The sequence below is a fragment of the Coregonus clupeaformis genome, chromosome 3 (assembly GCF_020615455.1).
Source record: "Coregonus clupeaformis isolate EN_2021a chromosome 3, ASM2061545v1, whole genome shotgun sequence".
Classification (NCBI taxonomy): domain Eukaryota; kingdom Metazoa; phylum Chordata; class Actinopteri; order Salmoniformes; family Salmonidae; genus Coregonus; species Coregonus clupeaformis.
This window is the reverse complement of record NC_059194.1, coordinates 12,698,294-12,715,669: the sequence shown is the minus strand read 5'-3', so window position 1 is coordinate 12,715,669 and position 17,376 is coordinate 12,698,294. Positions and strand designations below refer to the sequence as shown.

General features: G+C 46.0%; 1 protein-coding gene across 3 annotated transcripts in view; it reads left to right on the top strand.

Moving 5' to 3' along the window:
• LOC121540695 (protein diaphanous homolog 2) overlaps window positions 1–15,889 on the top strand; it is a 677,119-nt gene extending 661,230 nt beyond the window's left edge. For all 3 annotated transcript variants that reach the window (XM_041849734.2, XM_041849750.2, XM_041849742.2), the window contains one exon: window positions 15,154–15,889. In XM_041849734.2, the coding sequence (XP_041705668.1) occupies window positions 15,154–15,218 (65 nt within the window). In that variant the 3' untranslated portion in view covers window positions 15,219–15,889. The remainder of the gene's footprint in view (window positions 1–15,153) is intronic.
• Window positions 15,890–17,376: the final 1,487 nt, after the last annotated feature.

Sequence of the window (17,376 nt, the reverse complement as noted above, 5' to 3'; positions counted from 1 at the left end):
GCAGCTGTGATTAAGGAAGATGCATGCATAGCCTACATCATTTAGCTCTCACAGTGAAAGGCAACAGAGCAGACTGTTTGCACTGTGACATCTACCACCTTGTTTGGATATCGAGTCCTATTGAATGGATTACTCTGGAGTACTGTCAGCTGTATTGCAGTGATTTAGAAATAGGCTCTCGTATCTCCTTCTCTGTACATTCACAGTCAGTCAGTCAGGGAGTCAAATGAACAACTGTTCTAGAATCAGTTTCCTACAGGGTATTGAGGAGGGAGCTGCTCATCCCGCCTTGGCCCTTTAGAATGAGTATGATGCAGTAACATGGCACCTCCCTTGCCTCCCCTCCCTTAGCTGAGAGGGCATCAGATAAATCAAAGTGCTAGACTTCACATCCTAAGTACAAAGCATCATGGGAAAGAGTGAAGTGCGGCCCATACCAGGTTGATTTGTGTACATCCGGGAGCGCCGACCAATGAATGATTTAGAGGGGAGAGAAGAGAGAGCGCACTCTGTTTTTAATGCCAAGCCACGCGAAACACAGCATCTTTGGCATCTTCTTCACCAAAGGGGTCTGATGTTGTTGAGGAAAGAGGCTCCTTTTAAACCCTCAATGCACCACCATGATTTCTCTTGGCTCTTTTTGTGCGCTGGAACACATAATGGAGTTTTCTTTAACTCCATAAGGCGAGGATGGCAGAGGGTCCTGATGAGTTCTGAAAGTAGCCAAGTTTGAGAAGGGCCTAGGGCACTTTTGTTGTGGGGAGAACTTTCCAAGGATAGACTTTTTGCAAATGTGATGAGAAACAAGGGACCTGAGTGTTTGGGTGTGCAGAGTACCTGCGGGGTATCTGAGGCATATTAGTTTCCATATATCCAGACGTATATTACTGAACAATGGTCATAATAGCCTTTCTTTGCCTATTTTTCACTGTGGATATTTACTGCATGTTGTTGTTGTTCTTTTACAGAAGTATGTTGTTGTGCCTGCCTCCTCTGTGTATCTGAGGATATGCACCTGTGTGTGTGTTGGTGCATGTGTGCACTCTGAAGGTGTCATTGTGGGAGCCAAAGCCCCTGTAGGCTGTCAGACAGTGAGAGGTGCAGCACCTATAAAGGGCATGATTTTCTGGGCCCCACTGTCTATTAAAAGCCCTGCAACACTTTTCAGGGCTCTCTCGCGGTGCCTGCTCGGTCCCCCTCAGGTCCCTGAAGGAACAGCAGAGTAGTAGACGGCCCCTTTCAGACCCTCCAATGCCCCCGAGGTCATCAACGGTAATGAGGTACAGACGGCATTGAGTTGTCAGGGTGGCCATTTTGTTTTGTGAGTCTTAAAGTAGGCATCAGCTCAGTACTGTAGGACTAGTACATTGACATGTTTGGTGTTATTCTGGGATGTATAGTAAAGGAAAAGATGGATGAATGTGATGCCAATGAGTTCACGGCCGGTGAGTAATGTGAATGCTAATGCTAAAATGGAGCCTAAAAGGAGCCTAAGCGCTATTCACTTAAACAAATAGGTGCGTAAACAGCCTATGTGTGTTTACCCTCCTATTCATCCCTGGTTTTATTATTTTACTCCACTTCCTCTCTCATCCTACCACCAACCCCCCAGCTCTTAGCGCTCTTCCCAAGGTCAAAGGTTAGCACATCGTAATGGCGTCGTCACCTCCCTCAGTGATTTATGCTAGTTTAAGGGTGGACCCTCAAATCCCCACTGTCATGTTGTGGATTTGTATGCATATGTGTCAGTCCTCTCTTACCGGGGGGTTTAAAAGGATGGATTTCTACATAGAGCTTCTCCCCATGACATTGAGAGCAGGGACAACAGGCACTCTCAGAACAAGTCTACAGCTACAGATAGAGATGTGTCCGTCACTTCATGGTCATGCCTCCTCCATAACATTCACATCAAGACATTTTCCCTTGAAATTATTCTCGATACGAGCTACATCAAATATTACATCTCGGTTTGGGCAAACAAATAGAATAAACAATCTATCGATGTCCCCACCAACCCCCCAACAATCCACCCTCGTATCAACATGATCTATCTGTGTTTATCTCTCTATCTGGTGTTCACATCATCGCCAAGGCTTTTGTTTCCACAACCCAACATTATCTGGCGTTCCCATCATCGCAGATGCTTTTGTTTCCACAACCTGCCATTATCTGGCGTTCCCATCATCGTCGAGGCTTTTGTTTCCACACCCCGGCATTATCTGGCGTTCCCATCATCGTTGAGGCTTTTGTTTCCACAACCTGCCATTATCTGGCGTTCCCATCATCGTCGAGGCTTTTGTTTCCACACCCCGGCATTATCTGGCGTTCCCATCATCGTTGAGGCTTTTGTTTCCACAACCTGGCATTATCTGGTGTTCCCATCATTGTCGAGGCTTTTGATTCCACAACCCGGCATTATCTGGCGTTCCCATCATCGTCAAGGCTTTTGTTTCCACAACCCGGCATTATCTGGCGTTCCCATCATCGCCGAGGCTTTTGTTCCACAACCCGGCATTATCTGGCGTTCCCATCATCGCCGAGGCTTTTGTTCCACAACCTGGCATTTTGTTCCTGTGTTTGTTTGGTGATCCATCAGTCTATTTACTTTATCACTCTGCCAAACCATCCATTTACGCTCCCATCTGTCTGTCAAACTATATCTTAGCATCAATTTGTCTAACTATCTCTCTGTCTACTTATTCAGCTGTCAATCAAAGCAGTGCTGCGAGCCGAGGCGGGTGGCTCTCTCCTCCTGCAGGCTGGTGTATTACGGCTCTGCAGGCCTCATCATTAGACTCTTGTTTAAGCGGCTCCGGCAGCAGCAAGAGTGCCTGCAGCAATTAGGCTCCTCCGCACTCCCTGTTATACTCTCTGCCTGCTTACATACATGCATGCATACAGGTCACACGTATAATTACAGGCAATTCACAGCTATTTCTGTGGTGACATTTGGTTGAACTGGATGGTGAGGGATTCTAGGTAATGTATTGTAGGTGTCGTAACTGAAACAGAGACAGTGATGTGTGTTTTTTTTCGCCAAGGTGAACAATGCTGCCATTTTTCTAAGTATTTTGTTTGATGTTGGCCTATGGTATCATGGAATGATATGTTATGGTTCAAGGTGTGTGTTTTTGGCTGCAGCCACTTTACCACACGGGTACAGGTGACAAGCGGTGGCATGGCAGAGACAAGCCGAGCTGTGCTGATCCAGGTCAGTTTACTGGCTCTGTGGTCGAGCTCAGCCCAGCTCTGTTCTCCCTGGAGCAGCTAGGGCCCCGATGCCCACCCTGGCCTCCTGCCGAGCCCCCAATCAGTCTTGGAGCGTCAGCGACGGTCCCCCCTCGGGCGGCCCCGTGTCGGGGCCTGATGGATTGATTACCTCCTGTCCTGGCTCAGGACTGGAAAAGGCCCTAGCTACCCCAGACCCCATCTGTGTCCATTGCTGACTCCAGACCAAGATTGCCCCCCGGCTACAGGCTCAGGCTGCTAATGACCTCCCCTCCTCCCAAAGGTCCACTGTCCATACTAGCATCCCCACAGCATTATATACCCCAATGCTAGCCTTTTGTCAATACGGACAGCTAACCTAGCGGTGAATCTCAAACATGCATTGAGAAGGCACCCTAACGATTTGAGGAGTGTATGCACAGTTGAATTTTTTTTTTTCAAGCCTGCTTCCTGAAATCTACTGCTGAGAAGATGATCATGAATGGGAGTTTTGCCGCTGGCGCTTGATCGATTGCAAGAACGTTTTCATCTTTTGACTTTTTGGTGCGTTTGTGTGTTGCCTCGACTGCCCGAAGAATGCCAGGAAGCATTGTTCTGTGGCAAAATAAATCGCCTCCAGTCCAGATATCAGAAGTGATCTCTGAATGCGAGAGGGCCCAATGAGAGATCACGAGTACCAGCGGCCTGTCAAGCTTGTTGTTTTCAATCAAAGATGGAGGACAGAGCACAAGCTAGGCTGCAGAGGAAGGAGTTTTCTTTCCACAGAGCCAGTAAACTTTTCGTTTGAGATTGTGAGATTGACACACACACACACACACAAACACACAAGCTTTGATCTCTCTTCCCATCTTACTGTTTGTCCCTGGTACAAACCTGTCAAAGCCATCCCGCCGAGGAGATAAACTAGTACTCTTTCTTTCCTCTAAAAATAAGCATTTGTTTATGGACACGTGTAGTGATTTCCAGCACTCCTGCGCCGTATTGTGTTCTGAGCTGTCAAGAGACATTACTCTCAGCCCCTACTCCCCTTTCAGCCAGAGTGAGCAGGGGAGAGAGAGAGAGGGAGAGGGGGCAGCGGACAATGGAGGAGTGTGGGGGAGGAGTGAGTGGGGAGGCACAGCAGAGGGCAAAGGAAATAGCAAGGCCTGTAGCAAAATGAGTTAAGATGCTGCCTCTTTTCAAATAAGGGGCTAAGGGGCCCGGTCGGTCAGTACTTTAATGCAGTCCTTAAGGTAGATTTGTGAGAGAAATGCAGTTGTGGTTGGGAGAGAGAATAGGTTGTACTGAGTATCTGGGTCATTCATCAGTGTGTGTATGTGGCGAGCAGCGTGCTTCATCACAGACGACCCAGTGCGTGATTGAAATCTATGAAACGGACATGAGAGAGGCAAGCGAGGATTAGCTCCATCCAGGTCCCTGACGACTCGCATCTGTCGGAGAAAGAGGGAGAGAGGTAGAGAGAGAGAGAGAGAGAGAGAGAGAGAGAGAGAGAGAGAAGGGGGGAGAAAGTGAGTGAGAGAGAAAAATTACAAAAAAGAGAGTGAGAACTGGAGAGTGGGAGAGAAAGAGAGGGGAGAATTTCAGCATCTTGCCTCAGCGTATTTATCCAGGACCATTGTCTGTGTTTCCTCTGTCATGCCACTCTGATCCCTTCTTCCGTCTGATGCGGGCCCCTTGAAGAACACACACACATACCGAACACACACCCACCCCTCAAATCTCCTAAAATCTCCTGACGCCCCGTACGCTCATTTAACTGACATTACTTAAGACCAAAGGTCTTGTTCAAATGCCTTGTTCACAAATACAAGACATGAGACATTACCTTACCTGACATCCTCCAAACAATTAAATGCTGTGTCAATAAAACAAGCTTTGAGTGAGCTCTAGCTGTTTGTTGAGTTAGTGTTAGGAAATAGATAGCAATATTCAGAGGGAGTCTACGTACTGTAAATTAATGCAACTCCGCCGGAATATGACAGTGTTATAATATTGTTACACGGTTCAAATTCTGTTTTATTGATAATGCGTCCCTCCACGTCTATCAATCTTCTGTATTGTCTCAAACACTGTCACGCAGCTAATGAATGTATGCCTGTAACAGAAGCTGATCAGACAAATGTAAAGTCATGCAGGAGGTTGCTCCTAGTAATCCCCTAAGCATCTTAAATGTAAAGTCATGCAGAAGGTTGCTCCTAGTAATCCCCTAAACCTCCTAAATGTAAAGTCATGCAGAAGGTTGCTCCTAGTAATCCCCTACACCTCCTAAATGTAAAGTCATGCAGAAGGTTGCTCCAAGTAATCCCCTAAACCTCCTAAATGTAAAGTCATGCAGAAGGTTGCTCCTAGTAATCCCCTAAACCTCCTAAATGTAAAGTCATGCAGGAGGTTGTTCCTAGTAATCCCCTAAACCTCCTAAATGTAAAGCCATGCAGGAGGTTGCACCTAGTAATCCACTAAACCTCCTAAATGTAAAGTCATGCAGGAGGTTGCTCCTAGTAATCCCCTAAAAAACGGTAGTTTTTCTCCAGCAACCCTATAAGTTAAAGCCAAATAAATATATGTTCTCCCCCCTGCATCCCATTTATATATCTTGTTTCTGGTGTTTCTGGGAGCTCCATTACTCTGCAGCCACCAGCCCTGATTTGAGGGACAGATACACTACATGGCCAAAAGTATGTGGACACCTGCTTGTCGAACATCTCATTCCCAAATCATGGGCATTAATATGGAGTTGGTCCCTCCTTTGCTGCTATAACAGCCTCCACTCTTGAGGGGAAGGCTTTCCACTAGATTTTGGAACATTGCTGCAGGGACTTGCTTCCATTCAGCCACAAGAGCAATAGTGAGGTTGGGCACTGATGTTGGGCGATTAGGCCTGGCTTGCAGTCGGTGTTCCAATTCATCCCAAATGTGTTCGATGGGGTTGGGGTCAGGGCTCTGTGCAGGTCAGTTAAGTTCTTCCACACCGATTTCGACAAACCATTTCTGTACGGATCACGCTTTGTTCACGGGGGCATTGTCATACTGAAACAGGAAAGGGCCTTCCCCAAACTGTTGCCACAAACTTGGAAGCACAGAATCGTCTCAAATGTAATTGTATGATGTAGCGTTAAGATTTCCCTTCACTGGAACTAAGCGGCCTAGCCCGAACCATGAAAAACAGCCCCAGACCATTATTCTTCCTCCACCAAACTTTACAGTTGGCACTATGCATTGGGGCAGGTAGCGTTCTCCTGGCATCCGCCAAACCCAGATTCGTCCGTCGGACTGCCAGATGGTGAAGTGTGATTCATCACTCCAGAGAACGCATTTCCACTGCTCTAGAGTCGAACGGCGGCAAGCTTTACACAACTCCAGCCAACGCTTGGCATTGCGCATGGTGATCTTAGGCTTGTGTGCGGCTGCTCGGCTATGGAAATCCATTTCATTAAGCTCCCGACAAAAATGTATTGTGCTGACGTTGCTTCCAGAGGCAGTTTGGAACTCGGTAGTGAGTGTTCCAACCGAGGACAGAAGATTTTTACACGCTACACGCTTCAGCACTCGGCGGTCCCGTTCTGTGAGCTTGTGTGGCCTACCACTGAGCCGTTGTTGCTCCTAGATGTTTCCACTTCACAATAACAGCACTTACAGTTGACCAAAGCAGCTCTAGCAGGGCAGAAATTTGACGAACTGACTTGTTGGAAAGGTGGCATCCTATGACGGTGCCACGTTGAAAGTCACTGAGCTCTTCAGTACAGCCATTCTACTGCCAATGTTTGTCTATGGAGATTGCATGGCTGTGTGCTCGATTTTATACACCTGTCAGCGACGGGTGTGGCTGAAATAGCCGAATCCACTAATTTGAAGGGGTGTCCACATACAGTACCAGTCAAAAGTTTGGACACACCTACTCATTCAAGGGTTTTTCTTTATTTTCTACATTGTAGAATAATAGTGAAGACATCAAAACTATAAAATAACACATATGGAATCATGTAGTAACCCAAAAAGTGTTAAACAAATCAAAGTTGTCACGCCCTGGCCGTGAGTGGCCTGTTGTCTTTAGTTGGTTTGGTCAGGGCGTGAGTTTCTATGTTATATTTTCTATGTTTCAGTTCTAGGTTGTGTGTCTATGTTTGGCCGGGTGTGATTCCCAATCAGAGACAGCTGTCGCTCGTTGTCTCTGATTGGGGATCATACTTAAGTAGCCTGTTTGCCTACCTTAGTTGTGGGATCTTGTTCCGTGTTAGGCTTGTATGTCTATAGCCTGAGGACTTCACGTTACGTTGTTTCTTGTTTTGTTTTTGTTTATTGAGTTAAATAAGCATGTACGCTTTTCACGCTGCACCTTGGTCTGACCCATCTCTCAACGTTCGTGACAAAAATATTTTATATTTGAGATTCTTCAAATAGCCACCCTTTGCCTTGATGACAGCTTTGCACACTCTTCGCATTTAATTTTTTATTTTACCTTTATTTAACTAGGCAAGTCAGTTAAGGACAAATTCTTATTTACAATGACGGCCTACAATGGCCAAACCCGGAAGACGCTGGGCCAATTGTGCGCCGCCCTATGGGACTCCCAATCACGGCTGGTTGTGATACAGCCTGGAATCGAATCAGGGGGTCTGTAGTGACGCCTCAAGCACTGAGATGCAGTGCCTTAGACCGCTGCGCCACTCGGGAGCCCATTCTCTCAACCAGTTTCACCTGGAATGTTTTTTCAACAGTCTTGAAGGAGATCCCACATATGCTTAGCACTTGTTGGCTGCATTTCCTTCACTCTGCCGTTCGACTCCCCCAACCATCTCAATTGGGTTGAGGTTGGGGGATTGTGGAGGCCAGGTCATCTGATGCAGCACTCCATCACTCTCCTTCTTGGTAAAATAGCCCGTACCGAGCCTGGAGGTGTGTTGGGTCATTGTCCTGTTGAAAAACAAGTGATAGTCCCACTAAGCCCAAACCAGGTGGGATGGCGTATCGCTGCAGAATGCTGTGGTAGCCATGCTGGTTAAGTGGGCCTTGAATTCCATAAATCCCACACCATAACAAATTTCCACCGGTCTAATGTCCATTGCTCGTGTTTCTTGGCCCAAGCCGGTCTCTTATTATTATTGGTGTCTTTTAGTGGTGGTTTCTTTGCAGCAATTCGACCATGAAGGCCTGATTCCCACAGTCCCCTCTGAACAGTTGATGTTGAGATGTGTCTGTGACTTGAACTCTGAAGCATTTATTTGGGCTGCAATTTCTGAGGCTGGTAACGCTAATGAACTTATCCTCTGCAGCAGAGGTAACTCTGGGTCTTCCATTCCTGTGGTGGTCCTCATGAGAGCCAGTTTCATCATAGCGGTTGATGGTTTTTGCGACTGCACTTGAAGAAACTTTAAAAGTTCTTGAAATGTTTAGTGTTGACTGACCTTCTTGTCTTAAAGTAATAATGGACTGTCGTTTCTCTTTGCTTATTTGAGCTGTTCTTGACATAATATGGACTGTATACCCACCCTACCTTGTCACAACACAACTGATTGGCTCAAACGCATTAAGAAGGAAAGGTGGTAGTGTGTATGGGGAGAGTGCACTAGTGCATCAACAAATAATTTGAGTAAGGATTCAGTATGCAGAAAAAACCTATTCAATAATCTTCTGAAGAAAAATAATCTAGGACCGGTCTGCTTTATATGTTTTCTTATCCTAGTAGAAGGATTGTGATTATGTTTACCTTAGCCACTGTTATCTTAACCGTGATCGATACGAACGGTGTGTAGTTGTCCAAAACCTTGGCTGTCACGGATGGTAATGAACTTTAACAACTTTAACAAATGTCATCCGGAATAGTCTTCCTGTTTATATAGGGATCCCTGGAAGATCTGACTGGGAATGCTTTGATAGATGACTGACAGGCTTTCCTTTAGCGTTCAGATCACAGGCCCCACTGATGATGTAATTCTGTGTAATTAGTAAAAGATGACAGTAACACAAAACCCATTATGGGTTTTAATCTCTTTTGGAGGGAACGCACCAGAGACGGGGGAGCTCCTCTATCGCTCCATCACAACATGAAATGGCATTTTCTCAGCATGCCTTTCAGCCAATCAGACGAGAGCTGTGTGTGTGTGTATGTGCGCGCACGCGAAGGAGGCCTCGTGGTTGGTTAGACTGTTTAGTCATGTTGGCATCCTCACTTCGTATTACCCTTTACTTATACAGACCCCTTGTCCCTGTGGCGTGGATCATTGTGATACATTGTGATACACCCCTTAGAGTGTGTGTTATGCGTGTGTGTGTTATGCGTGTGTGTGTCACTCCTTACTCATGCCCCTTGGTGCGCTGCTTTACCACTCGAGAAACAATGCCAGTCGTTTGCATTTAATTAAGTTCTTTGAGAGCCAGACAAGTCCCCACCGTAACCAGGAATGCTGTTCTTCTTTTGTCAATTTCTCCTTTCTCCTTCTCTTGTGCTTCTGCGTCTTCGCTAACTGAAAGATGTCGCCTCGGGGAGAAGCAGGTAAAGGAAGCCATCAAAAACAGAAGACAGAAATACCCTTGAAGTTGTCTGATGTGTGGTTGTCCTTGTATAGTGTGTCTCTATGGGTGTTTAAGTGTTTTCATTCCTGTAGAGCAGGGGTACTCAACTCTTACCCTACGAGGTCCGGAGCCTACTGGTTTCTGTTCTACCTGATAATTAATTGCACACACCTGGTGTTCCAGGTCTAAATCAGTCCCTGATTAGAGGGGAACAATGAAAAAATGCAGTGGAACTGGCTTCGAGGTCCAGAGTTGAGTATCAGGGCTGTAGAGGATAGCTGTAACGTTTCGTCTCCCAATAGAAATGGGCCACTGTTTGTGCAGTTGTTGTCGCTAGATTGATGTGGGGAGGAAAGATGGCTGTTTATACCTGACGATGCGAACTGGAGGGGTTTTAGACCTGACGATGCGAACTGGAGGGGTTTTAGACCTGAAGATGCGAACTGGAAAGGATATTGAGAAGCAAATGGTTCCACTCTGAGGTATCCTCCAAGGGGAGATGCTTTTGATTTTACTGCCCACTTTTTTCCCTTCCCTTCTCTCGCCAAGTAATAGCTTCCCTTTAACAATAGGCTTGATGCAATTACCCATGTTATTTTAAAACTGTTGTCCTGTCTCCTGAATGGAAAGGCAATCTTTCCTGGTGATGGTTTGAATTTTTGTTTTAATTTCGACCTTCTGCACACAATGGCCGGCAAACAATGCACAAAATCATTTTAAGATGTTTGATTCTCTTGAAGATGTTTTGTGTCTCTTTATGTCGACCTTAGCACAGTCGTTTGCATTCAACTTGTAGTGATGGTTTGAAACATTTCCAATGTCAACCTTCCTAACATAACGGCCGGTTGTTGGCCACCGAACTAGTTCAAGAACATTTTCTAGTCTGTTTATGCCAACTTTTTATTTTTTTTATGCCGACCTTAGCGTATAATGTATAACTTCAACTCTTCAAAGCGATTCCAAACCCAAGACGAAAATAATTTCCTGGAAGTATTGAAGTGTTTGTGTTTTCTCACTCCATCCTCCTCCTCTTCATCTCTTGGCCATGCCCAGTCCCTCTCCCTTTTGTCTTTCATCTCTCCTCTCTCCGCCTCCTCTTCTCCCACCCACGTCTGGTAATAGATACAGTCAATTCTGACCCCAGTATTAAAGGGAGGAGAACTGTATTCTCCAAGCACTTCTGTTCTGATGTCCTCGAGGTTAAATGCGAGTGCTCGCCCCGAAATGAGGTGAACTTAATTGGAATTGCAAATGGAAAAGGCGAGGAATCGGACATGGAGGATTTCTGGATTTTTTGGTCTCTCGTTTTATTAGATTTCTTACCATTGGTGGTGCTTTGTGTGGAACATTTGGTGAAAGGAGTTGGAGCTTGCCCCTCAGGCACGGTGAAACCCTTGGAAGCGTTTTTGAAGACGGAATGGATGAAAGAGGGTGATCGAGGAATGTCGCTCAGATGTGCTCTGCAATACGGAGCATGCCAAGTTCAGAAGGTCGCAGGCTGTAACTTTCACCAACTCAATGCAGCAGGAAGCATATAGCACATCTCTCTCTCCATGCATATACAGTATATCTCTCTGGCTTTCTCTGCCTCTCTCTCTCTCTCTCTCTCTCTCTCTCTCTCTCTCTCTCTCTCTCTCTCTCTCTCTCTCTCTCTCTCTCTCTCTCTCTCTCTCTCTCTCTCTCTCTCTCTCTCTCTCTCTCTCTGGCTCTCAATCTTTCTATCTCTAGGTTCCTCACTGTCTCTTTTTAAATCTGCCTTGCTTTCTTTCTCTCTCTCGCTCTCTCTCTCTTTCCATCTCTCCCTATCTGTTAACCCCCCCCCCCATCTTGCTCTCTCTCCTCCATCCTTCTCCCCCCATCTCCTCCTGCGCACCATCTGCATGTTCTCCCTCCATCTGAGGCGTCTGTTGGGAGTGCTGGTGGTGGAGACATATGCACACCGCCGTCGTCACAATCACTCTTAGCTCATTACCTGACGTGATGGATGGAGCCGGCGCCATTAAACAACGCCCAGCCCGGGACGCCTGGCACCCCACAGCTGGCACTGAGTAATGGGCACCACCATGGCAGCATGGCGGCGCCACACTTGGAGACTGCCAGGGGAGGCTCATGTGGGCGTAGCTAGCTACCTTGTCTCTGTGGATACCTCGCTTCCTGGCCATCCAGTGCCGCCCAACCCACCTGTCACCTTGCATGGCAGGGCCTGTGACATGGGGATCCATGGGCAGCTATAGTTGGCCTTCTGGAGGGAGGGGGTGTTTGTGTGACTTTATTATGGAGTGGCAAGAGTGGGCCGACGCAGCTAACCCAAAGTGTTCTAACTGAGCTGGTTGGCTCACAGGAGCAGCCAGAGTGAAAGTCCTAATACAACCTCGCCTCATCACAACAAAGCCGGTCTCTCTCTCTTTCCCTCTCTCTCTCTCTCTCTCTCTCTCTCCCTCTCCCCTGCTCACTCACTCACTCGCTCTCTCACTCGCTCTCTCACTCGCTCTCTCACTCGCTCTCTCACTCGGTCTCTCTCTCTCTCTCTCTCTCTCTCTCTCTCTCTCTCTCTCTCTCTCTCTCTCTCCCCCTGCTCACTCGGTCTCTCTCCCTCTCTCTCTCTCTCTCTCTCTCTCTCTCCCTCTCCCCTGCTCACTCCTTCTCTCTCAATTCAATTCAAAGGTTTTTATTGGCATGGGAAACATATGTTTACATTGCCAAAGTAAGTCACTGAGTCTGTATGTAGTCAAAGCTTTCCTTAATTTTGGGTCAGTCACAGTGGTCAGGTATTCTGCCACTGTGTACTCTCTGTTTAGGGTGAAATAGCATTCTAGTTTGCTCAGTTTTTTTGTTAATTCTTTACAATGTGTCAAGTAATTATCTTGATGTTTTCTCATGATTTGGTTGGGTGTTATTGTGTTGTTTCCTGGGCCTCTGTGGGGTTTGTTTGTGTTTGTGAACAGAGCCCCTGGGCCAGCTTGCTTAGGGGACTCTTCTTCAGGTTAATCTCACTGTAGGTGATTGCTTTGTTATGGAAGGTTTGGGAATTGCTTCCTTTTAGGTGGTTGTAGAATTTAACGGCTCTTTTCTGGATTTTGATCATTAGCGGCAATCGGCCTAATTCTGGTCATTCTGATCTCTCCATCTCCCCTGCTCTCTCTCTCTCTCTCTCTCTCTCTCTCTCTCTCTCTCTCTCCCCCTGCTCACTTGCTCTCTTTATGAGCTCTGTGATGAGTTTGTGTTCTTCCTTGGCAGTTACTATGACGCTAGACGCAAGAACCGCCACTCCAGGCCCCTCTTGTCTCTTCCCCTCCACCCTGCTGCTCTCTTCTTAATCAGCTTCGGGTTCTGTTGTTGATGTTTTCCCTCCCTCCTTCTCTCCTTTCCCTCACACCCCCTTTTTTTATTTGTGGTACCCTCTTTGTGTTACTATGACTCTAACAACACTTTCCTGTTCTCTCTCTCTCTCTCTCACTCATTCTCTCTCTCTCTCTATCTCCCTCTCTCCTGCTCACTCGCTCTCTCTCCCGCTCTCTCTCTCTCCCTCTTCCCTGCTCACTCACCACTCTCTCTCTCTCTCTCTCTCTCTCTCTCCCCTGCTCACTCGGTCTCTCTCCCCTGCTCACTCGGTCTCTCTCTCTCTCTCTCCCTCTCCCCTGCTCACTCCTTCTCTCTCAATTCAATTCAATTCAAAGGTTTTTATTGGCATGGGAAACATATGTTTACATTGCCAAAGCAAGTGAAACAATATAAAATGAGCAGTAAACATTACACTCACAAAAGTTCCAAAGGAATAGAGACATTTCAAATGTCATATTATGGCTGTATACAGTCTTGTAACGATGTGCAAATAGTTAAAGTACAAAAGGGAAAATAAATAAACATAAATATGGGTTGTATTTACAATGGTGTTTGTTCTTCACTGGTTGCCCTTTTCTTGTGGCAACAGGTCACAAATATAGCTGCTGTGATGGCACACTGGTATTTCACCCAATAGATATAGGAGTTTATCAAAAAACCTGTGTAATCTGAGGGAAATATGTTTGTCTAATATGGTCATACATTTGGCAGGAGGTTAGGAAGTGCAGCTCAGTTTCCATTTCATTTTGTGGGCAGTGTGCACATAGCCTGTCTTCTCTTGAGAGCCAGGTCTGCCTACGGCGGCCTCTCTCAATAGCAAGGCTATGCTCACTGAGTCTGTATATAGTCAAAGCTTTCCTTAATTTTGGGTCAGTCACAGTGGTCAGGTATTCTGCCACTGTGTACTCTCTGTTTAGGGTGAAATAGCATTCTAGTTTGCTCAGTTTTTTTGTTAATTCTTTACAATGTGTCAAGTAATTATCTTGATGTTTTCTCATGATTTGGTTGGGCGTTATTGTGTTGCTTTCCTGGGCCTCTGTGGGGTCTGTTTGTGTTTGTGAACAGAGCCCCCGGGCCAGCTTGCTTAGGGGACTCTTCTTCAGGTTAATCTCACTGTAGGTGATTGCTTTGTTATGGAAGGTTTGGGAATTGCTTCCTTTTACATTTTAGTCATTTAGCAGACGCTCTTATCCAGAGCGACTTACAGTTAGTGCATACATTATTTTTTATACTGGCCCCCCGTGGGAATCGAACCCGCAACCCTGGCGTTGCAAACGCCATGCTCTACCAACTGAGCTACATCCCTGCCGGCCATTCCCTCCCCTACCCTGGACGACGCTAGCACTGTGCGCCGCCCCATGGGTCTCCCGGTCGCGGCCGGCTACGACAGAGCCTGGATTCGAACCAGGATCTCTAGTGGCACAGCTAGCACTGCGATGCAGAGCCTTAGACCACTGCGCCACTCGGGAGGCGCAGGTGGTTGTAGAATTGAACGGCTCTTTTCTGGATTTTGATCATTAGCGGCTATCGGCCTAATTCTGGTCATTCTGATCTCTCCATCTCCCCTGCTCTCTCGCTCTCTCTCTCACTTGTATTGATAGTCCATACTGGGCCTAACTGTGGTTAACCATACTGGAGGGTTTCTGCACACATATTCCCTCATCTCCAGAACTTTATCTCTCTCTCTCTCTCGCTCTCGCTCTCGCTCTCGCTCTCGCTCTCGCTCTCGCTCTCGCTCTCGCTCTCGCTCTCGCTCTCGCTCTCGCTCTCGCTCTCGCTCTCGCTCTCTCTCTTTCCTTCCTTCCTTCCTTCCTTCCTTCCTTCCTGCCCAGAGGCATTGAGGCATACTGCTGCTCATGACTGACTCACGCAAGCACCGCCACTCCAGGCCCCTCTTGTCTCTTCCCCTCCACCCTGCTGCTCTCTTCTTAATCAGCTTCGGGTTCTGTTGTTGATGTTTTCCCTCCCTCCGTCTCTCCTTCCCCTCACACCCCCTTTTTTTATTTGTGGTACCCTCTTTGTGTTACTATGACTCTAACAACACTTTCCTGTTCTCTCTCTCTCTCTCTTCAGACAACCGCCGCGCGGTCCTGGAAAGGTCTCGGTCGCGCCACAACGCAAACCCCCAGGCTCGATGATGGCCCGCGCCTACCAGAAGACGTTAGATAAGTGCCAAAGAGGCCTGCGAGGCGAATCTGAGGACATCTAGTAGGAGGGATGGACCCCAGCCGTGTGGCACACACACACACACACACACACACACTGCCAGGTCTTGAAGAAAAGAAAAGGCCCCTAAAGAGCCTAAGAGTAACTGAGAAAACAAGAACAGGACTTCATCACACAGGATATTCAATAGTAATACTGTTGGTCTGACCGCCTTACATATTTATTCTCTAATTTGTCATGGCTTTGCATATACATGACTGTCTAAAGCTTGGGTTGTTTAAAAAAAAAAAAAAATGTCCTTAACATACTTGGTTGCTCAAATTGTCATATAGGCTCACAGAACTTCACTATATCTATCAGACAACCCAACCCTCCTAAACACTGCCACACCTGTCCTCTCATCTATGGTCATGCAGTTTTTCTTGAATTCTGAAACGTGAGTAGGGATGTAGCTAGAGAACAGACATCTCTCCAGTGAGGACTGACCACTATTGTATCCTGACTAACCACATCTAACAATGCTTTCTTTATCTTTTCTGCTTGTATTCAACACATCCAGCAATTAACTGTGGCCACAGGTGTGAACCCCTTTATCTGTGAAAGTGTATTTTCTCCCGAATAAAACAGATAATATTATGCATAACATGTCTCACAACAATGACGCAGAACTGTAAATGTGCATCACTGCTCTTTACAGTATATGACTGAATTCTCTATATGTTGTGGTAGGGAAAGCATCGTATTAATAGTTTTTTGTTTTTCTCCCTCAGATGGCAAATACCTTAGGGTACTAAACATGTTTTTAGATATTTTTGCAAATGTATTGAAAATGAAATACAGAAATATCTAATTTACATAAGTATTCATACCCTTGAGTCAATACATGTTACGCCTTTGGCAGCGATTACAACTGTGAGTCTTTCTGGGTAAGTCTCTATGAGCTTTGCACACCTGGATTGAACAATATTTGCACATCATTCTTAAAACAATTATTCAAGCTCTGTCAAGTTGGTTGTTGATCATTCCTAGACAGCCATTTTCAAGTCTTGCCATAGATTTTCAAACTGATTTAAGTCAAAACTGTAACTAGGCCACTCAGGAACATTCAATGTCGTCTTGGGAAGCAACTCCAGTGTATATTTGGCATTGTGTTTTAGGTTATTGTCCTGCTGAAAGGTGAATTTGTCTCCCAGTGTCTGTTGAAAAGCAGACTGAACCAGGTTTTCCTTTAAGGTTTTGCCTGTGCTTAGCTCTATTCTGTTTATTTTTATCCACAAACAAACCTCCCTAGTCCAGTGTGTTCCAACCCTGGTCCTCCAGTACCCCCAACAGTACACATTTGTGTTGTAGCCCTGGACAAGCACACCTCATTCAACTCATTGAAGGCTTGATGATTAGTTGACAAGTTGTATCATGTGTGCTTCTCCAGGGTTACAGTAAAAATGTGTACTGTTGGGGGTACTGGAGGACCAGGGTTGGGAAACACTGCCCTGGTCAAGCATACCCATAACATGATGCAGCCACCACCATGATTGAAAATATGAAGAGTGCTACTCAGTGATGTGTTGTGTTGGATTTGCCCCAAACATAATGCTTTGTATTCAGGACATAAAGTTAATTTCTTTGTCACATTTTTGCAGTTTTAATTTAGTGCCTTATTGCAAACAGGATGCATTTTTTTGAATATTTTTATTTTGTACAGGCTTTCTTCTTTTCACTCTGTCATTTAGGTTAGTATTGTGGAGTAACTACAATGTTGTTGATCCATCCTCAGTTTTCTCCTATCACAGCCATTAAACTCTGGAACAGTTTTAAAGTCACCATTGGCCTCAGAGTGAAATCCCTGAAATTCCTTCCTCTCCGGTAACTGAGTTAGGAAGGACGCCTGTATCTTTGTAGTGACTGGGTGTATTGAAACTCCATCCAAAGTGTAATTAATAACTTTACCATGCTCAAAGGGATATTCAATGTCTGCTTTTTATTTTTACCCATCTACCAATAGGTGCCCTTCTTTGTAAGGCATTGGAAAACATCCCTGGTCTTTGTGGTTGAATCTGTATTTGAAATTCACTGCTCGACTGAGGGAACTTACAGATAATTGTATGTGTGAGGTACGGAAATAAGGTAGTC